The 26,899-nt window shown below is 45.3% G+C and overlaps 1 protein-coding gene across 2 annotated transcripts in view; it reads right to left on the bottom strand.

Moving 5' to 3' along the window:
- CIT (citron rho-interacting serine/threonine kinase) overlaps nt 1–26,899 on the bottom strand; it is a 164,745-nt gene that overhangs the window by 88,008 nt on the left and 49,838 nt on the right. For both annotated transcript variants that reach the window (XM_046024531.1, XM_046024532.1), the window contains exon 10: nt 13,222–13,405. In XM_046024531.1, the coding sequence (XP_045880487.1) occupies nt 13,222–13,405 (184 nt within the window). The remainder of the gene's footprint in view (nt 1–13,221; nt 13,406–26,899) is intronic.

The following is a 26,899-nucleotide window of genomic DNA, read 5'->3' as shown; positions in this document are numbered from 1 at the left end:
AGTTCTTGTGAGCGTTAAATGAGATAAGCCGGATATCACCCTTGGCACAGGGCCTGGCACATTACAAGGGCTCAATAAATGTCATCATTGGCTATTGTCATTGTCATTTCTATCATCACAACCATGCAACAGTGTAAATAAATACCACATGCCTCGCAGGCCTACAACAGCTGTTTGAAATAGTAAAACTCGGGGGGGCTGAAAGTATTCCATGCTATTATTCACATTAAAACAAACGTTGATTGTTCACAGAAATGGGCAATAGGGATTGAAATCCAGAAACAAATTTTTTGACATCACTTTGGGCAAAAAATTTTAATCCAGTTCTAGAGCTCTCGCTAGCCTATTTTCTATCTAAAATCTAGCCAAAACCCACACACACGCACACTTTTTCTTTTTAATCTGAAATGAAATGCGTTGCTTGGCATGACCTTGGGCTGCCTTTGATACTTCTCCTATATTCCTGACTTTACTGTGGTGGGTAGGCTAGAGAAGGAGACCCAAACCCCCCAAGGAGGGAGGGCTGATCCACACATGGGGTCCCCGGTCCTTTAGTAATCAGGAGACACCCACATGTCACTAAGTTACACCCTGACCTGGGTCAGGGACGACAGCAGAGGCCATAGCTCTTTGCGCCTGAACACAGCCCCTTCTAGAAGAACGATTACAAGGGGTGCATGCCCCCTGTCACTGGGGTGTATGCCCCCTGCATCCCCCCGTCACTGGGGGTGTATGCCCCCTGCATCCCACCCCAATGGGAATGGGTGCATTCCCATTGGGGTGGGAAGTGGCCCCAAAACTTGATAACAAATGGAGGACGGGATCCAGCAATATTTACTTTTTAAAGTGTGTTGCTGTGGGTATAAAAGCTGATTGCTTATTCAAAAAAAAAAAAAGCGTTTCTAGGTCACTCATTAATGAGGCCCAGAATCAAGGGGATGTGCGCCCCCCACCCACCTGCACTCATGGGAGACCGTCAGACAGCTCTCCTTACCACCTGAGATCCAGGTCCCTCTTTTTATTTTGATAGCTATTTTGATGCTTGACAAATGTTCAGTGTTTAGAAGTTCTAAGTACAGCAATTAAGAGCTCTTCAGAATAAAGGTGCTAAAGAAAATCTCTTTTTTTTTTAAGAATAAATAAAAATCACACCTTAAAAAAAAGCTATGGTAAGAATGCTGGTACTGAACCCAGACTGTACCTAAGGCTGGAGGAATGGAGTAGGGGTAAAAGTCCTCACAGCTTTCTGGAACCTCCCTGGTCTTCAACCAGGCTGTACATTAGAATCGCCGGGGAAGATTTTATAAAATGCTGATGTATGGCAGTGAAAATATTCCATGTGATACTATGATGGTGGGTCCGGGTTCTTACACATTTGTCCAAACCCATAATACACACAACACTAACGCTGAGCTCTAAGGTTGACTGTGGACTTTGGGTGATGATGACGTGTGCCTGCAGGCTCAGCAACTATGATGAGAAGACCCTCTTGGTGGGAGATATTGATGATGGGAGTAAATAGGAAACCTCTGCACCTCTTGCTACTATCGCTGTGAACCTAAAACTGCTCTCAAAAATATAAAGTCTTATAAAAAACAAAACAATAGGGGAACCTGGGTGGCTCAGTGGGTTAAGCCTCTGCCTTCAGCTTGGGTCATGATCTCAGGGTCCTGGGATCGAGTCCCGCATCGAGCTCTCTGCTCCACAGGGAGCCTGCTTCCTCCTCTCTCTCTGCCTGCCTCTCTGCCTACTTGTGATCTCTGTCTGTCAAATAAATAAAATCTTAAAAACAACAACAACAACAAAAGATCCTAGAGGACCCAACTAGACCAATTAAACAAGAGACTGGCTGGGAGAGGGGGCCAGGCAGTGCCATTTTATTAAGCTCTTGGGTGATTCTAAAGTACAAAGAGGATTGAGAAGCAGGATGCTAATTAGAAGAAAGGACCTGCGATTTCAGGTCTAGGGATTTAAAACTCATGGTATGACTGTCCCCAGCATTTGGCTCGAGGTGCCATTTTGGCCAGGCCACTTGGTACTGGTGCCTTTTGGTCACTCCTGGAGTGGGAACACAATTTTGAAGTTCATCATGGTGGGCTATGAATTTCAAGACAATGTGCAGGTTTCAGACAGTGATCAAAGACTATTCTTACCCTTATTTTTAATACATCACTATGCCACTTCCATGAATTACTTCTGTAAGAGAAACATACTAGAGACAGGTAGGGCTCAACATATTTGTATTCTATTTATTTTTCATGTAGACTCCTAGTTAAGAAAGCCAGAATTCCTATCCTCAAATAAGGAGCAACGTAGGAGAGAGAATTAATGTCACTACCTTTGTCCTCAATAATAGTGTCCATTCATTGAGACTTAACTACGCATCAGACGCTATACTTGAAACTTTATGCGTTACAAGTTACGTCACTGAACTCACTCAACAATCCTATAGGATGGCACTGAAGCTAAGGGAACGGCTTGCCCTTTGGCCTTTACATGCTCCTACCCCAGTACAGTGATGTGGGCGCTGGTGTGGGACAGAACTGGGTTTTGCTTAAAAGCTGGGCTCTGCAACCCAACGGCCATAGGTTCAAATCCCGACTCTGCTACTTCTCGGCCGGTCAGCCTTGGACAAACCCAAGAGAAGCAACCCAAGAACAGCGCTGCAGAGACCCAGAGGAGCGAGCTTACAGGAGAAAGGGAAATGGCTCACTCCAGGGAAGGTAACTTCTATCCGTGACTGGCTGAGGGCAATGCTGGGAGGGCAGCTCCAAGGCTGAGTCCAGGGCAGCCCAGGTGCCCAAGAACTTCCATTCAGGTTAGTCCATAGCCACCTCCAGGAACAGCTCAACGCACACACAAGAGCAACTCTTCCTCCTTCATTTGGTGGCTCGAGGGGGGGTAATTAAATAGGAAACAGTACAGACTTCAGGGGCCCAAGCTGGTTCATGCTCGGGGCTCGATGAGGAGCAGTACAATAAGGATGCTAATAAAAGCACATGCAGCCTGCCCACACATTGCTTGCCTACTCCTCCTGGCCACATCTCTGATACACAGCCAGTTATACCCATGGAGAGAAAAGGCACTTCTGAGCAGCGGGAGCATGCAGCCAGCCGCCCACACACAGCACTGCTGTCTCTTCGAGCACGAAGCCAAGTTTGGGTTTTCCTCTTTTTTTCCAGCTTCTATTTTCTAGAAAAATTTACTCTGAAATCAACATCTCTTCCTGATATACACATCTGCTTTATAATTACAGGGGCCCAACAAGTATTAATAGAGGTAATGGTATATGACACACCGAGGGAAGGTCGGGTTCGGTGGGTTCTGCTGCAGCGGAAAGAATATTTGCTTAAAATGTGTTAGATGTGACCTAAAAATTGCTTTCCATGTAACTTCAACATTTAAGTACAAATGATAAAATGTAGTTTTCCCGGTGTCTATAATAATCCACATGACTCAAAAAAATTCCTTAATAAAGCTACCAAGAGAATGCTTCCTAGCCAAAGAGGAGACAATCCATACTTCCATCTTCAAGGAAGCCTATGCATTGAGTACCTCTGGTCACTGCTATAATAATGAAGATCACGCTTAAGCCATCAAGCCAACCATTTATTCCCTTGGGAAGAGGAACCTGAGACTGCAGAGGATACCACCAGATCCCAGAGGACCCAGATCACAAATCACAGATCTTCTCGAGATAACCAAGAACAGATACTTGAGTCTAAACCCAGGGAATCAAAATTAGCTCAGCTGAGGGCCCTACCTTAATTGTGGCCAACAGCACTAAAAATACATGCAACAGCAAGATGTAATATGGTGCAAAAAATAAAACACTCATCAGCATTCTGTTCCAAAAATATATTGGCTTTTAAGATTGAGCATCCTGAAATTTATGAACTAACTTTATAAGCCCATTTAAAAATACACAAGTGGTGTCCATCAACACTTGGAAATATTAAAAATACGGCTCTACTAAACTTTCAGAGTCTAGCTAGCTTTGGGGCACCCTTACCTACCCATCTACATCACTCTCTCCCAAACACACACACAGAGTGGTCTCCGGCTGAACGAGAGCATTTGCTTGGAACGATTAATATGTAACTCTAGAAGCATTTATTTAAAGTCACATAATTAATGGAAATGTAGCTACTGGTGGGACTTCTAACACGGTCCCCACCTCTAAGCCCCACTCTGTGGGTTAATGCCATACTTCCAAGTCCTTCCTAACTTACCTCGTTGAATCCAGTTCTTACTGCCTTTCCATTCACCACACTCGGTCAGTGAGAACCACATGTACCACGTGCCCACTCAGAATCCAAACCTGAAGGCCCATCCAACCTCAAAACCCAGCTTCCCATGTGCCCGGAAGCTCCACCCTCCGGGCTCCGTGCTCACTGGACACCCGCAGGCTAGTCCCGGCCTTGGGGATCTAGGTGGTCATTCCCCACCCCAGGTTCTAATTTCTTTGCAGCCCTCACCATCATCTGCAAATCTCTTATTTATGAACTTATTTATCCTCTGTCTCCCCCAACAGAATGCTAGCTTCTTGAGGGCGGGGACCCTGTCTGTCTTGTTCAGTCATCCCGCAAGGCCTAGAGCAGTGTATTTGTGGAGTGACTGAACGGGTGAATGAATGGTATGCCAAATATTTCTGTGCCCCAGGCAGCCTCCATGAAAGGTCACAGTGGACAAAGGAATCCAAAACAAGAAGTATGCGGAATCAATGCTGGCACGATAAAGCTTTCTGGCCCTTGCCTGGGAGGTGCCCAGATACACTGGTTCTAGGACAGCAGTGTCATGATGACAGGCACACTGTCCCCTCCAGGGGACACTCAAGCACTGGGGGATGGGTGGGAGTACATGACACCCAGGTTGGGCACAGCCCATTTCCCCAGCACCAAGTTCCAGACCCCACTGGAACTAGGTCCCACCAGAAGCCTCGAGCATGTTTTATGGAAGGAACCGGTTTAGCCAACACATCACGGACTCCATTCATAGTACAAAATTGGATGGAGATATTAGGACATCTGTCAGGAACCCCACGTGGAGCCTGATTGTCTCAATGGGCAGAAACCAGCAAGATGTCTTTATAAACTCAAGCAGGGACGAAGGGAGAATTGAAAGCATCCCTCAGCCCATCCTCACCCCAAAATAACAAGAATATGAAATGGACACTCACCCTGCTCCAGGTGCTAACACCACATACTCTGTGTGTTCCCCCCAACAAACCTAGCAGGTAAGCGCTGTAACAACCCCCAGCTTATACATGACAGGATTGATGCTGGGAGAAGCTAAATGCCTCATTCACACAGGTGGTGAGCGGCAGAGCCTAGATGGAACCCACATCTTCCATTCCAAAGCCTGGGCTTTTAAGGAGTGTACCACAGTTTGTGCCCCAAAACAAAGAATACTTATGGCAACTCTAAAGTTAAAAGTTGGAAAAGTTGGCCATTTTCTGCCACATGCAAGGTGCATGAACTTCAAGAAGTAACTCAAGCTTTGGGGCGTCTGGGTGGCTCAGTTGGTTGAGATTCAATTCTTGATTTTGGCTCAGGTCGTGATCTCAGGGTCATGAGATCAAGCCCTGCATCGGGCTCTGCACTCAGCATGGAGACTGCTTGGGATTCTCTCCCTCCCTCTGCCTCTGCCCTTCGCTGGCTTCTCCCCCAAATAATAAATAAATCCTAAAATACACAATCTTCATGATCAGTTTCCTTATCTGTAGAACAATGGGTGCCGCTGGGATTAAGCAAGAATGTCAAGCGCTTGGAACAGTGCCGTAGTGAATTCTCAGCAGGAGCCACTCTTTCACCCTTATTATTAGGCTAGCCCGTAGGTCCCGCACAATCCAGCCAGGTCACAACTGTTAGCAGCAGGACAGCACAGTGCTCCTGGAGGCAGCCAGGGATGGGTCTAAGTCTTCGAAGTGTTACTACCTGCAAGAAGTCAGGAAAAGAACTCGGTCTGCCTGAGGCTCAGTGTCCTCCTCTGGAAATGGGGTTAACACCTACTACCGCACAGAGTGATGGCCGGACTGGGAAGACCGAGTGAGGTAATGCCTGTAAGGCACTCAGCACAGCTCTAGGCACACGAGAAGTGCTCGCTAGAGGACAGCTTTCATTAGCATTTGTGCAGAAGGAACTGGCATAATCCCTGGCCACTTCAGTGTACTTCAATTTGACAAATGTTCTTTGAAGACCTGCCAAGGGCAACGCACCATTTCAGGCAGGAGGTGGAAGACATGTTGGTCCCTGTCGTCAGTGAGTGTTGAGCAGTGTGCCCAGACACAGGGGAGGAGGAGGAGGTATGAATGAAAAGGAAGGCTGGGGTCTTGGCATACCAGGCTTGAATACCAAGTTCAGGAGCGGCCATTAATTCTGCGCATACTGTGATGCCATTGAAGGTCTGAGTAGGAGAATGACATCATCCAATTTGTGCTTTGGAAGAATTCCACCCTCTGTGGAGAATGGATCAAAGCTGGGAAAACTGGAGGCAGGGAAATTGGTTAAGAGGCTACTGCACCAGTCCAAGTAAAGCTCTATGAGGGGTGGCAGTAACGAACAGAAAGAAAGACGTAAACGCAAGTGTCATCCTAGAGGTCCAGCTTAGAGAGAGGACCTGGCAAATGATGGGCTGAAGGGAGAGATGGAAAGTAGCTTCAGATGACTCTGTTTTCTTGTTTAAAAGGGTAGGGAGAGTAGTAGTTATTAAAAGAAACAAGGAAACCAAATTGGCACCTACTGGCTCACTAAGTGAGCAAAGAAGCCTGTCTGTGTCGGGAGGAAACAGAGGGCAGGGACATTGAGAAACTGGTAGAACATCCTGGCCATAATGAACACAGGGCACACAGGGAGGAAAGCCAAGAGGAAGTGAGAGTGTAAGTCATATAAGCAAGACCAGGCTAAAAAGGCAATTGCTGGAACCTGAGGAGATGGTACAGCATTTCAAGAGCCCAGAACAGAAGACAACAGCCAGGAAGCAGTGAGACTGGCAGGCAGAGAGGTAGGAGGGAAGACTGAGCTTCCACAACGCAGAAGAGAAGCAAGCAGAAAGTTTCAAGACACACGTGGTAAATGACGGTATCATGTGGCAAGGCGGGGATCACTGGCTTTTGGAGTTCGGGTGGAATCAGTGGCTTCTCAAACAGCAGTTTCCATAAGGTTGGAGAGATTGGAAAAGAGGCACGGAGTGAAGGCTATTCTTTGACGAAGCTGGTCAGAGACAGGAAGGTGACTGAGGTCAGGAGACAAAAGACAAGTGAAACAGAGAGAATGGCGAGAAATTCACTTAGGCAAAGGAAGAGATGCCAAACTGGCGCAGAGCTTCGGAACACATAGCACCACTTAGTCAATTACTGTCTTCTTAAGGGAGCCGAGGCAACCATGCAAATTAGCATGTGTAGGCCAGCAAAAAACGCACTTGACAGATCTTTTGGAGCCTAATCTTCAGGATTGGGCTAGGCTCGTTTGGATTAGATTTCCTAAAGGTATCTTTAAGACAAACAAGAAGGCGGCAGAATGGTCCTGCCAGGCCCGCAAGGCAAGGCAAGCACGTACAGTCTAAATAGAGAACAGAATAAGGCAAGTAGAACAAGATGTGCTTGACTAAGGGAAAGAAGAAATTGAATGAGAAGAGAGAACCCAACAAAACAGAGGCAAAGATCCGATATCTAGTCTGGATGATGGGGGAAATGGAGAAACACAGAGCCCTGGAGGACAGGAACCACAGCCGGAGCTAGTTACAGTTGTTGTTTGTTTGTTTTTTTAACCTATTTGGGAAGTACAGAAGATGCATACCTTTGTGTACTAGAGCACATTCTGTTACTGTTGCTGACTATTAAAAACAACAACAACAACAACAACAACTCAAAAGACAGACGAGGCTCTTTCCAACAGGGATCTGGAAGTAGCAGGCACAGTGACAGACAGCCCTGGGCTGGACAGGGAAAGGAAGACAGTTTTTAAGGGAAGACTCCCCCATTCTCCCAAGTATTTCAGTAAAAGGGAAGTAGGACTGCTTGGAGAATTCAGGCCATCTTCCGCTGGAATAAGCCATCCCCAGGATAAATGACAGAAGGCAGCTGGGAGTATAAAACATAGATTTGCATAGACACGGATCATAGAGTCATCAACAAATTGAAAGCTGCATCCATAAAAATGATTTGGACCAGTTCACCAAATGCTTATTGAGCGCTTCGCATATGATCAGCCCGAAGCCATGGTAGAGAGCAAGGTCAACACAGTTCCCTCAGCTCACCAAGCTTACACTCAAGCAAAGAAATTTCCAGGAGAGAATATCTACTCATGTGTTTATGTGAACACACACACACCCCAGGGAAGAGTCTCCAAATGAAAGGAGGCAGAAATTTTTTTTTAAATGCAAAAGCTACATCATCTACCTACTCAAAAAACTTGCAGAGATTGAAAACAAAACTCAGCAATTAGACTGCCTCTCAGCTCTCATTCCACCATGCTCCAACCCACTGCTCATCATTCCCCACCATGGGCCTCCACTTCTGACAAGCATGTAAACCTGGGGACACCACACAAATTCCCTAATTTTTCCTGTTGGCAGCATTGATACCTGGCAGCATAGAACGGTGGCTAACAGACTCGAGCTGCCACAGTGTCTGGGTTCAACTTCTAGCTGAGAGGGTCAGGGCTGCATGATCCTGGGGAAGTTGCTTAACCTCTCCATGTCTCAGTTTCCTTACATGTAGGATGGGAATAATGACACTATCTTCTTTGTGGGTCATTGTGCAATTTAAATGAATTCATCAGTGTAAAGTGCTTAGAACAGAGCCTAGTATAGTGTTGGCGCCCTGTATACATGGGCTGTTGTTACCACTTGAACCTACCTGAAATGCTCTCTACGTTTCTTTCCCTTCATCCAAATCCGCTATCTTCTAAAAAACCAAATATTTTACCTCCAATTAGTGTGCAAACGCACTCAGTCTCCAACACAGGTATTTACTGATGGTCTACCATGTCCTATGCTCCAAGGGAACTAGGATGAATCAGACCCAGCCCAGCTCTTGAGATCATGGCCGACTTGGGGAAATGGAAAGACATTCCAGTGAAGATCATCACTGTTACTTGGCAAGAACTGTGAGTTAGCATTACCCATTAAGTGACCCCACAAGGAAGGCTGCCTTCCTCTCCTGACTCCTCAAGCAGTCAGATACCCCATTTGTAGTATGATGTTCTTCAGGAAAGTTGTTTGCCCCGTGTCCTCTGGACTGTTTCACACATATATGCCTTGACTTGTTCAATTTGATGGAAAGACAACCGTTCTAGGACTGGGTCTTCTAATTCTGTCCCCCAATCCACTCCGTCCCCACAGCTGCCTTTTACCTGCAAGTATCTGGCCACTGCATATGAGCTTGTGGTCGGTCAGGATGTTTAAGCTTCTCTAGCAGAAAATTCCCGGGATCTGGGGGGTTGGGTTTCTGCTCTAGCACAACTGGACTACTTAATTACTGCTGAGATCCTTCCATAGCCTCCCGGTATAAACAGAGGGACACTAGGCACATACAGACCAGCAAACTAGCAATAACAAAAATAATGACAGTGAACATTTACTGAGAATTTTCCATGTCTCAAGTACTAGATCAAGTGCTTTATGGGTTTCATATAATCCTCCCAAAAGCCCTAAGAGGAAGGGATCATTCCCCCCGCCCTCACTTTGCAGTTGAGGAAATGGGCATGCAAAGGATTGCCGACAGAGCAAGGAAGAGGTACCAAAAACTGGTTCCCTGAAAATCTGGGAAGCAATGGTGGAAGTCATTTTTTGTTCCTCCACTGTGTTTAAATGGTTGGATCCCAAATGAAACTTCTGATCACCCAGAAGGAAAGGAAAGAGCCCTGAGCCAAAAGGAAGAGAGAGCCCCCTTCCTAAAAACAGCTTATTCCGACACTGGCATCCCACATATTCCAACCTCATCGAGATCTCTTTGCTCCTCCAAGATTTCCTAGTTCTCCAAAAGCATCAAACCAGCATGTGTAAAACTAGCACAAAATATAAAACTGACTGGTTTTTCCCTTCTAGAGTTTATACTGAAGGTTTGCAGAAAGGCACGGTTTCAGCCAGGGCTTAAATGAGACAGTATCTCCAATCCGGGAAGAAGAAGGGACCTAAAGAAATGTACCCCTGCTGACGGGAGGGAAGGGAGCTGGGATCCATTTTATTTTTAAACCTTTAACATATTGTAAAATTCAAGCAAACAGAGGCTCAGAGAAACACCCAGGCATCCAGAGCTTGGGGATGTGGCCTGGGTTATTGGCAGTTAAAAAGAAAAAGAGGCACGAGACAGAAACTCCCTCACTCCAGCACCAGCTTCGCCAGAATCCCACCCCAAAGACAACCAAAACCGGTCTTGTCGAATCTCTCCTGCTCCCTCCAACTCAAGCTGCAAGCAACGCCCACGATACTTCAGACACAGAATGCTGAGATCAAGATTCTTGCTAAGCTTAAAATAATGATGCGCTCCATGGCGGGCTTAAAAACTGTCTGGGGTCCCAAAAAAGGATCCTAAAAAGCAACCAACGATCAAAACAATTAAAATCATTCTCACGACCAGAGCCTCTGTGAAAACTCCCCATTCATTCAGCTCCACCTCTGAACATTTCATTCAGTTCGCTGGTAACAGATCTGGGGTCAATTTCCCCAGCGCAGCACCCAGCATCTGCCATCTCCCCGGCGGTGTGAAGAGTGAGTAACGGCACAGGTAATCCCTGTGTGTAAATAAAAACCTGTGATGCTGAGAGTGGGGAGGGGAGAAGGAGATGTTCGGGAAGACGCAGCAGGACATCCAGTGGCACCCCCAGATAATGCCTCCTCCCACCTCTAAATGAATTTTGTCTATACGTCCGCAGAACTGTGGAGGCTTCTGATTAATTTCACCACTGCCTCTTTTATTGAATTTCTGAATAATGATAATGCCATTGGTCCAGGGTCACCTACAGCCAACAGGTGGAGTGGATTTCTACAAGGACGCGGTAGGCTTTTACCCGCAGGGCTGCCCATGGCCGAAGAGCCAAATCCGACAGCAAGATCACATTCAAAGACACGGGATGAAAGAATATCTTTCTGATTCCTACCCCCAAACTGCCAGGGCAAAGACATTAAAGTTCCCCAAAAGCAGGAATACTCCAGTCCCATCTTCCAGGTAAGAAATACGTGCTTTCAGCATTCTGTCGGGGCACAAGCAGACGCTCGTGTTGTGCTCTAGAGATGTATTGTGAGCTATCAAAGGTGAAATAGCCTATCTTCAAATACAATGAGCAGTATAAACACAACCTGGGGGAAAGGATCATGAGCAAATTAAATCAACAAATATTTGTTGAGTGCCTGGGCCTGAAGACTGAGATGTCCCCCCTGTCAGAGAGCTCCCTTAACTGAGCTTTCTGTGAAGGGCAGATGCCGTTCTAGGCTTCCCGAGTGATAAGCCATTCATCACACACTGCTTCGGATTGATTGCAATGGCTAAGATCCCCCACAGCATTCTGCCTTTGCCCTGAAAATCGAATTCCCTCAAACCCTCCCTAGTCTTTCAGATCAGTAGCACCCCAAGCAAGCTTTCATTCTGAGTCGGCCAGCCCACTGCTAACCAGAACTGGAACTCCCCACACACCTCCCTCCAGTCCAGTGTGTGACCTTCAGGGTGCTGCGCATGTCCACGTGAAGTTGCCCACCAACCACGCGTCCTTTAGCGTCGGGCCCCCACTTCTGCCCTGCTCTTCAAATGCCCTGCTGGGCCATTTCAAATCCATCTGATGGCACATTCAACAGCTAGCTAGCTCTCTGCCTGCTCTCCTACCATCCAGACTGTTTTGGGAGTTGCAGAGCAAAGAAGCCAGAAAGGCACAGCCAATGCTACCAAAATCCAAACCCGGATGTTAAACCCAGAGCCCAGGGGAGAAGGAAAGTAGGACCACCTCAGCATCTTTCAATACAAAAATCTCTCTCCCATTCAGTCGCAGCCCACTACCCTATTTCATCTCAAGTGCCCAGTCCCCCGACAATGGTCTGAAATCTTTTGAGGAACATCGGTGTCAAAATAGCTCCCATGGGGAGACACCATCCAAGAACCAACGCATGCCTTCAAATCGATCTCTGAACTACAGGCACAACAAATCGGGAATGGATGCTGCCAAGGAGAAAATCAAATTCTGCTTGTCTCCTAAGTGGGCAGCAACTAATTACCTAACGTTACCCCCAGAGCCTCCAAGTGAGAAAGCCAGGGCATCGGGGGACTAACACAGCTGGTCTAAGACCTTCCCGGGAAGGTGGACTCGTGCCTCTGAACGCAGAATGTCACGGGGTCACAAAACGAAGCAAGACATGGAGCTCCTATATCCACAGAAGCTACTGCGTTTTATAGAAATGCCCAGAGGCTGGAAGCCAGGACCCTCCAGTCCCAGGTGCGGTGTGAATGCGTTTTTCATGAGCTTTATCAAGAATGGAGAAAAGACCTGGTCATGTTGAGAGGTTTACAGTGATATTTCTACTTCCATTTTCTAGGCTCCTGGTTGGTTTGTTTGTTTTCCCTGTGAAGCCCAGTTTCTGGGAATCAATGGCTCGGCTACATCGCACTCCCTCTCAGTGGCTCTCAGTAACTGGGCTCTCTCTGGCTGCCAGCGCTCCGCCAGCTCAGAGAAGCTCAGCTGCCAGATCCCCGATCTCACAGCAGACTTCAAGCGGAGCCGAGCACCATCTATCTGTTAGAGCGCTGACAGAGCCGCTTGCAGCTCGGCGAAGCCGGTCAGGAAACCTTTAGCTTATGAGACCACGTTCAATACAGCCAAGACAGCAACCTCCACCCACCCACCTGCGAGATGGAAACACAGAGGGACAAATAGACAGACGGCTCCTCTGAACCCTGCACGTTTCTCCTTCTACCGAGGATCTGCACTGCCAGATATCTCCCACTCTTTCCTCCCCTCGAAAGAGCACCCAACACTGAAAAACTAACCCAAAGTACCCAATGGACGATTATCATGCTGGGGACAGGAAGAGGAACCTTAAACACAGCAAAATGAGAATATGAACCATCTGCCCCACCAAAGCCCAGACAGGTAAATTGCTTCCCAAACGCAGGTTGATTAACAGCTTCCCTTCACTGCACTCTCCCCCCCACCCACCCACCACCACCACCACCACCTTTGGGCTCTGTATGCCTCACATCAGTACAGGTCCTTAGAAAGTCAAATCTTCACTTACTCAGATCTACCAAGAATCCCCAGTGCCTTGCTATACGAAAACCCCACAAACGGCAGTTCTTCGCCCGAGAAACCTGAGAGGTTCAGCTGGCACGGAGAGGATGAAACCCACGAATTCTTCTCTGGTTCATCAAAATTGGAGGTGTCATCATCAGACTTGAGGGTGGGAACGAAGGGGGGAGGAGCTGGTTGGAGAAAAACAAGAAGAGAGGGAGAGAAAAATTCAGACGGATTCCACACTGTTGCGGAGAAAATCGTCCTACTCCTTCAGCCTTCACGATGGCACTGCAGCGCCTGCTTTCAATCGAGCTCACACAGGCAGACCCAGCCTCGGCTCTTACAGCAACAAGAGATTAACCCCTTCTCTGCCAACATGGCCACCAACCGGCAGACAGGCTGCCTTCCCGGTTGGGGTAAACTGAAGGAGAAACTCAAACAGGTCACTTGCTGGAACGAAAGCACTTTGGGGAACTCGTGGGAGCCAGCTGCTCCTTCCTGATATTTCCAGAACACTTCGACAGAGCATCAGGCTGGCTGGTGCCAGAGTGCCAACCAACGCACACCTATGTATTTCCTCCTCTGGACAGCTCCAGATCAGTAATATTTAATATTAATCACTGAAATAAGATGGCATGTCTGCATTTCATGGATGAACCGGCATGAGAGGAAGGAGCAGGAAAGGGGACCCGGGAGGTATGTAACTCATGTTAGGATAGCACTGCAGTCTGGCTCATTCATAGCCAGAGGAGTGTGCTCAGAGCTCTTACCAACCACTTTTTTTTTTTTTTAGTTCATTATCCCTCCTCCCCACCTCAATCATGCCGCCCAAATCCACCGCAGTTTAATCAGCATAATGAAACACCAGCCAAATAAAGTTCTTCCCGATGATTTACAGCATCCCAGCGCACTGATGGTGTAAATGCACCGATGGCCGTCTGCGTCCTACCTCGTTAAGGCATGACTCCGGGCTAGGAGCATCTTACATCTTCTCCACTTTCTGCAGACCTACTACACTCTCTCGGTCAGGGAGGCGGACACTCGGCCATCAGTCACCAGGAGGCTGCCCATTGTGGTGGGCTCCGGGGGGTGTAGCGGGCCAGAAGCGTTGCCATGGCTGCAGGCTGAGGCATCTGTCTGTGGCGAGCCGGCCAGTGGAGTTGGCGAGCCGGGCATCACAGCCCCCGCAGTGCAGGCTTCATGCTCCCCACTCTGTGCGTGTTCTGGCTGTAACCCCACCTGGCCGCCTGCGTGGCAGGGGCCACTGCTGAGCCAAGTGACAGAGCAGCATGAGTCACTGCCGGAGCTCGTTACAGCGCCCCCTAGGACCGTTGTCGCAGCCGGTCACAGTCCAGGCTTCCTTTTTAACTCTTTGTTTTCTGAACCAAGCTGTGCACCAGGTAGGAGCAGCAGTCTGGTCTCTGCTTACAGACTCAAAAGAATCTGTTTGCAAAGTACCCCGGTGACAACCACATCCAAGCGGCCACACTGGGGAGTGAATGGAGAGGTGAAGGGGTGGTGTGGGGCCGGGGGGAAGGAAGGCACTAGGAAGTACAAAGGAGCATCCACAGAGCTTCAGGTACATGGAGATGAGGTGAGAGACTGAAAACGTAAAATGCACTACCAGAAAATCATTTAACACCTCCAAGCTCTCAAGAGAATTTAAATCTTCCCTGGTAGTATCAGAATCTACTTGCTTAATACTTTGAAAATTAGCTGATGGAAAGAAAAATTACATTGAATGCTTCAGCCCACATCCCATGTGTACTTCCATCAACACAGCTTCAAATCAGATCTGATTTCAATTACCCAATACTTTCTTCAAGAAAAAAAATTAATGGAAATTATATTTTATAAGAATCAGAAAGAGAAGATTTCCATCTCAAAAAACTCAGATAAAGACTGAAGAAATGTATGGAAATTCACAGATGATACGAATATGGAAGCATTATGACTGACAGCACGTTACTTTGGAATCTGAGTGGGTTCAAATCCCAACTCTACCACTTACCATCAGCTCTTTGACTTCGGGAAAGTCAGTTAACCTTTCTGAGCCTCATTTTCAACATAGAGATAACTTCCTCAAAGGACCGTTGGGAGGTTTATACAAGGTGCTTAGCATATTCCTTAGTACACAGTAAACACTGTATAAAAATCACCTATTATTGTTATTCCTCACATGAGATCCATGTTTCCGACCGATCCTGCAGTTAGTGAAGACTAGTGAGATACAGCCCAATCTGTGTTAAATATTCTTCTTTCCTGCTCAAAGCATGCACACACTCCTGTGGATGTTTGTATTTATCATATCATCTTCTTTCTAGCAGAAGTTTAATTCTCTTTCCACTATATACTAATTTATCTTTGGAAGGCTAAAATAGAATCCCATTTCTGAGTGAGGAGTATGATTAATATAGGGGTAGGAGCCACTCTCTGTGAAAGAATTATGATTTAGAAATTCTGTACTATAAAATAAGATTTCTCTTGAAAACTCCATCATGCTGAAAGCTAGCCCATATGGTCGAGATTAGAAAAAGGACCAGACAATCTTCAATAGAAGGAAGGAGAAATCAACATGAAATACACCAGCTGGTAACAGGTGAGATAGTCACAGGATGGAACAAAAGCCAGGGATGTAAACCTCTAGACAAGTACTCTAGACAAGTAGTCAGTTGAGTACAACAGGAAAGTCTGAAAAGAAGGGCTTATGGGAGCACCTGGGTGGCTCAGTCAGTTAAGCATCTGATTCAATCAGCTCAGGTCCTGATTTCAGGGTTATGAGATTGAGCCCGGCATTGGGCTCCACACTCAGTCAGAAGTCTGCTTAAAAATCTCTCCCTCAGCCCGTCTCCCTGCTCACAATCTCTCTCTCTTTCTCTCTGAAATAAATCAATCTTTACAAAAAAAAAAAAAAAAAAAAAAAAAAAAAGACTTATAAGGGCCATATTTGGGCAGGAAAAGAGCCATAGCCTCAAGCCAAAAAGAAATGGGCAAACTGGAAACTCTCTACCACCAGAAAAATGACAAAGGATGCTCACATTTGGCCAGGACCCTTTAGGGGGAAAGAAAGAGGCCAGCGATTAAGACTATAATCCTAGCTAACGTGTCTGCTTTTATAGTATCCTGTATAGGGTGGGAACTACCAAACAAGAAATTAACATCAATACTGGCCCAGGATCACTAAGCCCTTAGGACCCTGGCAGACACAAAAGGAGAACATCTTGTGGAAGCATTTTCACAATCCAGGACACACAGGACAGACAAAGCAACACACACACACACATACACACACACACAAAGTCCCTACTAGAAATCAGTTCACCAAAAAAAAAAAAAAAGCAAAAACCAGCAACTATACATAACAAGGAAAAAGAAACTACCCAAACTACACAAGGACCATCATCACATAAAAGAAATGGGAAAATGAGCCTTCCAAAAACTGCAGATAAGGGGCACCTGGTTATCTCAGTGGGTTAAGCCTCTGCCTTCGGCTCAGGTCAGGATCTCAGGGTCCTGGGATCAAGCCCCACATTAGGCTCTCTGCTCTGCAGAGAGCCTGCTTCCTCCTCTCTCTCTGCCTGCCTCTCTTCCTACTTGTGACTTCTCTGTCAAATAAATAAATAAAATCTTTAAAAACAAAAATCTGCAGATAAAAGAACAATCTAAAAATGGGCCATAAAATAATTTAATTTAGTATCAAGGTAAATGAGTAGCAACTCTAATAAAAGAATACTCTGGAAAAAGGACCACACACATTTGAAAGGAACCAAACAGAAGTTTAAAAATGAAAAGTATTGTTATTGAATTTGAAATTTAAAACTCACTGGGTACATTAAATAGAATATTAGACACAGCCAAAGAGAAAATTAGTGAAGCGGCAGTTAGATCTGAAGGAATCACATAGAACCATACTTCTCAAAGTGTGATCTGTAGACTGGCAGCATCAGCATCACCTGGGAGTTGGTTAGAAATACAGAATCTCTGTGGAACCTGAATGGCTCAGTGGGTTAAGCATCTGCCTTCAGCTCAGGTCGTGATCTCAGAGTCCTGGGATCGAGCCCGACTTTGGGCTCCCTGCTCAGTGGGGAGTCTGCTTCTCCCCTTTCTCTGCCCCTCTCCCCACCTGTGCTTACTCTCAAATAAATACAGTTCAAAAAAAAAAAAAAAAGAAAGAAAGAAAGAAATCTGGCTCTGTCCCACATCCACTGAATCAGAACCTACATTACAACGAGATGTGCAGTTGGGAGAAGTGCTCACGTGGAATGCAGCATAGAGACAAAGAGACAAGACATGAGAGGTCAGGAAACAAAGAATGAGAAGGTTCAATACATATCTTAACAGGTGCACCAGAAAGAAAGAGTAAACTAGCTTAAAATCTGGATGCCATATTTTGAAAGGATTATGGGAAACCTAGTCAAATCCAAGACTATGAAGTATGTGACCATCTATCTTCAGAGGCTAATTCTCCTCCTTCTTATAACTTATGGAAAATGTTCCTTTTCTGACCCTCACAAAATGTTACTTTTCTGGGGCAGCTTGGATGGCCCAGTCAGCTGAGCATCTGACTCCTGGTTTTGGCTCAGGTCATGATCTCACAACTGTGGATCGAGCTCCGCGTCAGGCTCTGCACTCAGCATGGAGTCTGCCTCAAATTCTCTTTCCATCTCCCTCCTGCTCAATCTCTATTTCTCTCTCAAATAAATAAAATCTTTTAAAAAACGTAATTTTTCTTCTTTACAAAAGGTTTTAACAGTCGTTGGATTTCAGTCTATGTTGATGGAGATACATGAAATACCTGGGGACATAGCACAGTGCCAAGCACACTGTAGGCACACAATAAATATTTGTTGAACAGATGTGTAGAAAATGACTCTTGCAAAGAGAGCACCTAGCATAATAAAGGCCACAAAGAAATTGCTCGATGTTTGAGTTAAATGAAGAGGCTTTAAAAGTGGAGATTGTTCTGTCTGAAAAATATGTTAATGAGTGCCTATATTAATATTTTCTGATACAGTATTATGAAATCATCTCACCCCCTATACCCACCACATTCAATAATGACAAATCAGAAGTCATATAATAAGATCTACTGTTCATTGGTAAAAACCATTAAGAAAAACAAGAAAATAAAAAAACAAGAAAGAAAAAAAAACAACAAGAAAATCTTTTCCTATGTATTTTTAAAAATAAATCAGCCTGTGCTTGGGGTCACATTAGGGCACATTCCCCATAGTGGCAAGGGCTATGCAAGCAAGTTCTAGAGTGTTTCCTTCCCCCTCCCCCCTGCCATCCCCAATTATAAGATAGATGGCAGAACAAGGTTTTCAGAAACAAAGAGCTATTTTAGGAGCTTTAGTTAATCTCTCTCCTATAAATTCTCTCTTTTCTTTCATTCTGACATTCATTAGAAGCTTTTTGGGGAAAAAACACACTGCCTTCAAATTAAGAAAACAAAACAAAACAACAACGGCAAAAAAAACAAGGAAAGGAGAACCAACTGGATTTGTCCTCTTGGCCCTACTTATCTGACATGTTCCATTTACCCCACCCCACTCTTAATTTTTCCGCATACCACACAAACGTTAATACTACAAACATAAAAGATTTTCTAATTTTGGTGTCGTGTTTATCGCACGCCTTCCCCACTGGAACACGAAGTCCGTGAGGGGGAAGACGATGCGGTGTTCACCATTACACCCCTAACACCTGGCTGTCCTTAGTCAATGTTTAGTGTCTATTCTGTTAAATGAATGAATAACAAGAACCTTGGATGTGTGATAATTTCTTAAACCTAATGGGCTATTTCATGCAATGTGCCACGTCAGGAGACCTAGAGTACCCAATTTAGTCATGAGGAATGGGCACATTAAAACACAAGTACAACAACAAAAAGCTGAGCCCAGATAGAGCTCATAAAACCCCTATGATTTTTAATCATCACTGTGAGTTACAGACACCGGGGCTGAGTCGCGCGTGGCAGAAACGCAAGATGAATAAAAGCCAACACAGTGTCATAAAGGACAAAGGCACATAAATAAATATTGTGTAATGATATAATGAATCGGGACTGTGCCTGGAACACAGGGGGCATCCGATATTAAATCAAAAATATTTTTGGCTTCATTCTGTCTACCATGATGTCCTGTACCTTAAAAAAAAAAAAATTAATTAATCCAATGTCGTGTTCAAACCTAAAAGGAAGACAGCCAGAAAAGTAGCTGTCCTCCAGTTCCTTAAACTCTGAAGCAACCGATGTGATCGCACTTATCCATGGTACAAAGGTAGGACTGCAAAGTAGGTGAAGAGGAGGCTATTTACGTCGTCTAGAGGTCAAGGTGTGGGTGTGAAAAGCAGAGATACATAAATGGAGTGCCAGTAAGCCCTGCCGAAGAGGATACTGTGAGTTTTGTGTGCTCCTACGGGAAAGTGTCACAGAGGTGATTGAATGTCAAGAGTTGGATAAAAGGTATCTTGGCCGGCTGGAGTGGGGAAGAGTACCACTTTCGGAAAGCCACAGAGCAACAGCCTGAGAGAGCCGTGGGTAATGAGGCTGGGAAGGAAGCGAAAGAGAAATCTTGGCCGGACCTTGAAGTGGGGGGATCCCTGGATTGAATTGATGGAAGGAATTATTAGACAGAGTTTTAGAGCCCTGGCTTGGTGTCAGTGCTGGAGACCGATACCACCGCTGCAGGACCGATGGTTGGAAGAAGTCAATGCTAGAGACCTCTAAAGGACAGGTCTACAAATAGTCAACGCGACAAATTCTACAGTAAGGAAGCGATAATGGAAACAGAGAGGATGCGGATCAACAGGACGCAGGCTACGGAAAGAAGGGGCAAATTGTGACAACTGACATAAGAGCAGAGCTTTTAGGAACACCAGTGACCAGCTCTAAGAATGGGAATAGCTCCGAGAGAAGGAGGTTGCAATTGTAGGAAGAGCAAAAGATCCAGGATCAGAGAGATCGTGGGAATGAGCCAATAGAATAAGTCAGGGGATAGGCAAATACAGCTAGTTAGTAAATATACGTAAATAATCCAGGCCATTGGAACGGATTCTATTCCCCAGAGCCTCAGGCAAGTTCCTTCCTTTCTCCCTCTGGGTAGGAAGTGATCAGGTATAGCTCCTCCAAACAACATGTTGTGTAAGAAATACAAAAAGAAGACAAACTAGACCCAGTTTCTTTTTTTTTTTTTAAGATTTTATTTATTTATTTGACAGAGATCACAAGTAGGCAGAGAGGCAGACAGAGAGGAGGAAGCAGGCTCCCTGCTGAGCAGAGAGCCTGATGCGGGGCTCGATCCCAAGAGATTGGGATCATGACCTGAGCCAAAGGCTGAGGCTTTAACCCACTGAGACACCCAGACGCCCTAGATCCAGTTTCTGATAGACTTAAGTAAATAAAATATTCTCCCATGCCTTTGTTTCCCAAAAGGTTCATAAAGAGACTTTAAGGTAATGCTGATTTGGCCAGTGGTCAATTTTTACAATGGTGCCTTCAAAGGAGATGAATAAGGAAGTTAGCCTTACTCGAGTATGCTTTAATCAATCAATCTCAGGGACACTAGCGTCTGGCTGCCAATGGCTAAAAGCAGGTACCTTCCCTCTCTGGTGGCAGATTCGAGATCTCAATAGAGTTGTGCACTCTGTCTGTCTGAATCTTGCCATTCTCAAAATCCATGTTCCTCCTATCAGGTGGCTTGGCATCAAGTCTTTGGCAAAGGACTGACATTTTCGCACAGATTTATACTTTGAGATGTGCTTTCTCTCAGTTCTGCCTCGTACTTGAACCAGACTTCTAATACTGTAACTTTACTTTGTCTGCCCCCCTCCCTCCAGGTCTGGGTCCTCAGCAAAGCTGCAAAACACCTACATGAGCTGGAAACACTCCAAAGAGAGAATCCTTTCAAACCACAACTAGTCATGACAGCCAGGTTAGGTGTGGATCTAGCCAGTGTGGGGCCCAGGTGGAGGCCCCCCGAACATACTTAAACGATAGTGCGGAAGCTACTTCCTCAGTGCCCATTCCCTAGGACCAGATTGCTCTAGCGCCTTCCTCCTGAATTACCTCCACCCAAGAATACATCACACTACACTTGTTCTTTGCTGCCCTCAGGAACGCTGGAGCATCCTTTTCTCCAACATTTTCAAATGTGTTTTTAAATATGATAAAATATTAAATATTAAAATATTCCACACGCACAAAAGTAGTGAGGTAGTAAAATGAACTCCCACATGCCCTTTCCCCAGCTTCAACAACAAGCAACTCCCATCCCATTCCACTCCACCCGTCTTGTTCACACATTTGTTGATTATTAAAAGCAAACCCCAGCGCTCGTATCATTTCACCCATAACTACTGCAGGAGATAACTGCAAGCAGCATTTCTCAACTGTGGCACCAGGGACATGTAGGAGGGGAGAGTGCTTTGCTGTAGGGGGCTGTCATGGGTCTTGTAGGTCATTTAGCAGGCTCACTGACCTCTCCCCACCAGATGTCAACAATAACTCAAGTCATGACAACCAAAAATGTCTCCAGACATTGCTAAATGTCCCATGGAGGGGGGCAAAATCACCACCAGTTGAGAACCAATGCTCTAACACATAAGATCTTCCAAAACACTGTTATAATACCTTCATAACATCCAACAAAATTAATAATAACTCTGAACATTATCTACCACCGTATTTGTGTTTGATTTCTCCAGTGGTCCCAAAAATGTCTCTTTACAGTTGATTTCATCTCAGTCAGGATCCAACCAAGGTTTATAAGCTGATTTGGTTGGTGTGTCTCTTAACCTGTGACAGTGATTTTCTTTTATAGTCATTTATTGGAGGGCGCCTACGTGGCTCAGTGGGTTAAGCCTCTGCCTTTAGCTCTGGTCATGGTCTCAGGAACCTGGGATCGAGCCCCACATCAGGCTTCCTGCTCGGCAGGAAGCCTGCTTCTCCCTCTCCCGCTTCTCCTGCTTGTATTCCCTCTCTCACTGTCTCTCTCTCTCTGTCAAAATAAAATCTTAAAAAAAAGAAGAGAGATTTTAAAAAAATAGTCATTTATTGGCCTAAGAAACTGGATCACATGTCTGTAGAACTTCGCACATTCTGGACTTGGGTGAGTGAGTATATTCTCGTGACATCATTTAACATGTTTCTCTGTCCCCTGTGTTTCCTATTAACAAACCAGCAGTTCAGCTGAGGGTGTTCCTTACATTCGTATTCCGTTCTTTTGGCAAGAATACTTCCCAGTATTCTGGGTGTGTTGTCTCCTTAATGCATGACATGTCTGTTTGTCTCCCGTCCTGTGATGTTCAGAATGATCCATGGGTTCCAATGACATCAGCCTGATCCCTCCACCATAAAGTTCCCCTTTCACTTAAAGGTTTACAACCATTGATGAGCATTGCCGAGGGCCATTACTTCATGAAGGGCTACAAAATGGTGGTTTTCTCATTTCACCATTCCTTCTACATTTATTAGCACATCAACAATTTGGCTACCCTGAAATACAGTTCAAATAGGAAGGCAAAACAAATGCTTGGTTCTTTCCCTATATTTAGCAACATTCAGAGTAATGACCTGGGGGCCCTTAGCACCGCCAGAAATAACCAGTGAGATTTCTTTTTGAGTTATCATTAAGAACTCCTAAGTTGTTATTTATTGTTTTTCAAGCCACTGCGGTCTTTTTGGTGTTCATACTGTCCCATCTCAGACAACGAGAAGCCCCTCTATACTAGGTATTTTTGCCAGAAAAGTCAAATCAGAATCTATTTTTAGCTTTTGGAAATACCTTCCAGTTTACAAGGGCCAGAAGAACACGCACCACCACCATCCCCTACTGAGGAGGTGGAGAGACAAATGCGGAGGTATTCTGTAAGCCAATGACAGCACTTCCCCATCAAGCCAATGACACAGAAAAAAACAAGATACATGTAGATATGTGCGTATATATGTTCGTGTGTGTGTACACACATATATTTTTATTTTTAAGATTTTATTTATTTATTTGGCAGACAGAGATCACAAGTAGGCAGAGAGGCAGGCAGAGAGAGAGGAGGAAGCAGGCTCCCTGCAGAGCAGAGCTCCTGATGTGGGGCTCGATCCCAGGACCATGAGACCATGACCTGAGCCGAAGGCAGAGGCATTAACCCACTGAGCCACCCAGGTGCCCCAACACACATATATTTTTAATTTAAAAAATTTAACCTTATCTCCATTGCTGACTATAATCCAAGCTTTGAGTGACTTTGAATCCAACTACTAGGGGTATTGGCAAGATGGGGAGGAACTGGCTCGCTCATTCATTGTTGGTGAAAATATAAAATGGTACAACCACTCTGAAAAAGTCTGGCAATCTCTCAAAAAGGGAAGCATACCCCTATCACACCATCCAGCCATTCCACTCCAAGGTACTTACCCAAGAGAAAGGAATGCGTATGTCTGTAGACTCGTACACAAATGCTCACAGAGGCTTTATTTCAAATAACCAAAAACTGGAAACAACCCAGACGTCTATCAGCAGAGGACTAGACAAAGTGTGGTATAGCCATACAACGAACTACTACTCAGCAGTAAACAGGAACGGACTAGGACATATGCCACGACATGGGAAGAGTCTCAGATTGATTACGCTGAGTGAGAGCTGGGCAAAGTACTCCTTGCATGACTTAATTTGTATAAAGTTTAGAAAAGCTAAACTACAGTGACAAAAGGCCGATCAGTCGTTGCCTGGGGACAAAGGGAGGAATGGGGAAGGGTGTCGGGAAAGGGCTTCAAAGAAGCATGAAGAAACTTCTGGGGATGATGGACATGTCCACGCTCTTAAGTGTCATGATGGCTTCACGGGTGTCTACATGTATCAACACTTAAACTGTATACTTAAAATACATGTGCTCATTATACATCTATTATTCCTCAATAAAGCTCTTTCCAACCGTTGGGAAGTGTGAATATTTTGTCCCCCTCCTTCCCTGGTCTGCGGAGCCTCCAGTCAGGCTCCTTTGCTCCATGATGTGAAAGCGCTGACCAAACACACCAAGCCTCACCCATCTGCTCACTCCTCCCCCAAGAAGGAGGAGTTAATGTGACTCATCGGAGCTGGACGTCACCGGGCTAGGTTTCATTGGAAGGCAGGGTTACTGTGCCTGGAAAGCAAAGATCCAAGCTTAACACTGCCTGTTTCACCACCTATGTCCAGACTTGGCAGGCACTCAGCTAACTGACTGCTTTCGTCCTTCTTTTTTTTCCTTCCTCTGTCCCACCATGACAAAGCAGCTCTGCCTATGAGGGAAGACCCTCCATTCTTCTCGGGGAGGGTGGGTAAATGTCCTGGAGCCCCGCATCAAGGGTTATCGAGTACTTGCCTCACTAGGAATAAAGCAGATATTTTCATCCACATCTGGCTATCAGTTCCTTGTGTGTATCCTTTGTTTGTCAGAAGTCTGAAGGACAGGAAGAGTGGGCCTTACACCCCAAACTGCCAATGCTGCACAATGAATCTTTTTCTTTCCATCACCAGGGAGCAACAGGTCGGTCACATTTATTTTCTCTGAAGTGAGATGCTGGAAATTGTTTCCAGACCCTTGGTTGTGAACCACCTGGACCTCCGGCTCTTTGTCTTTTGGCTTCTTAATCTCTTTCAACTCCTGCCAGCCACCTTCTTAGTCCTATCCAAGCTTCACACTCAAAAAATGAGCGTAAATACAATCGCCACACTTCATAGAACTGACTGGAAAGTTGGGTCCTGAATATAGTTCCAGATGTTTAATATAATTCTGAATCTTTAGCCAAATCATTTCCCATGTTTGCTTGGTTATAAAAGGTTTTGGGGCAAGTGGGAGTTTAAGGGTCAAGGACTCCAATTTATGGGCTTTCCAGAAAAACATATTCTCCACCTTCCCCCAGGAATGGCATTAATTTACCTCATCTAGAACTGATTTTACTAAACTAAAATTGAGCATTGCACTGTCAGCTTGCGCTAAGAGGCACTATAAGAAGCAGTCATAGGGGAAGTGCAAAAGGGTGGCTCAGTTGAGCATCTGACTACTGATCAGTACGGAATCAGTACAATCAGTACTGATTGCCCCGGGTCATGATCTCAGAGTTGTGGGATCAAGCCCCATGTCAGGATCCACGCTCAGAGGGGAGTTTGCTTGAGATTCTCTCCCTCTCCTTTTGCCCCTCCCCCCCAAAGTTTTCTCTAAAATAAATAAATAAATCTTAAAAAAAGAAGAAGAAGAAGAAGAAGAATCAGCAGCAGCAGCAGCAGTAGCAGCAGTCATACGGAAATCTCCAGAATACATATGGGAGGAATGAGGTCCACAATGTCACACGGAGGTCTCATTTATGGGGAACCCAGTGATGAAATTCCTCAGGGCTTGATATCCAGAAAAATCAAGTCTTTTCTGAGCAAACCATTCTGGACTTTTTTTCCTCTCATGGGACTGAGGCTCTCCTACAGTTGACCCTTGAACAACATGGGTTTGAACTGAGGGCGTCTACTTACACATGATTTTTTTCAGTAATTCAGCACAGAACCGCAAATGTACTTTCCCTTCCTAACGATGTTCTTAATAACATTTTCTCTTCTCTATTTTACTTTATCGTAAGAATACAGTACGTAATACATGTAGCGTGTAACATATGTTACTTGACTGTTTACATCATAGTAAGGCTCCTGGTCAATAGTAGGGTGTTAGAAGCTTTGGGGGAGTCAAAAGTTATGTGCAGATTTTTGACTATGCAGGGGTCAGCACCCCAACCCCCATGTTGTTCAAGGGTCATCTGTCACTGTTCATATTTTCCTTTTTACTTTGGCCACTAGGAGGCTAAGCGTCCCAAATCTGTCCTTGTCCAGCAACTCGACCGGCACTTCTTTGCTTTTACCTTGAACCCTGACTTTTATTTCTTTACTGGGATACCCCCTTCAACCAGATTCCTACACTTATTTATTTTTATCCTTTTGATATTGCAATTATCTCTAAAATAAGCCATCTCAATTTATCTTGGAATAAAATGAAATACTGCATATTTTTAACATCTCTGGATGTAGCTGCTAAATGCAGACTAGAGCAGGGAAATCCCATAATCCTAATTTATAAGCATTTAGCTCTTCATAGGCTGTTTCTCCTATCAATAACTTACTTTCTAAAAACAGAACAATCCCCCAAGAGATACATATATATACTCGCCTGTATAGCCCTGTAAGCCTGTGAGAACTACTGACTACACGTCTTCATTATTCCTTGTTTATGTTGGAGCAGAGGGGTGCCCACATGCTCCTGGGCTAGTAAGTTGAATTCCTGCCATCACTACTACAGCATCCCCCCTCTTTCTACCTTCCTCTCTCTCATGCTGATCCCCCACAGCCCAGCTCCCCTTCCTCACCTCCTCCTGCCCCTGAAGTCACTAGGTGGTTATCCAACAGAGAGATACATATCAGGACCAACAAAGGTGAACAGAGAAGCATATCTAGCAACCTCCAGGAAACAGCATAGAAAACAAAGCATGGACAGACACCTGCTTGAATGAGAGAAACCCAAAACAAGCAGACCTGAAAAAGGTCCAAACAAGCCAACACACACACACACACACACACACACACACACACACGCACACTCGCGCACTTCACAAGCCATTGAGATAATGCTATTCTTAAAGCAGAACACTAAAATAAATGAAAGAAATA

The sequence above is a fragment of the Meles meles genome, chromosome 12 (assembly GCF_922984935.1).
Source record: "Meles meles chromosome 12, mMelMel3.1 paternal haplotype, whole genome shotgun sequence".
NCBI lineage: Eukaryota > Metazoa > Chordata > Mammalia > Carnivora > Mustelidae > Meles > Meles meles.
Note: the sequence above shows the minus strand (reverse complement) of the source record. Positions and strands in the feature narration are given on the sequence as shown.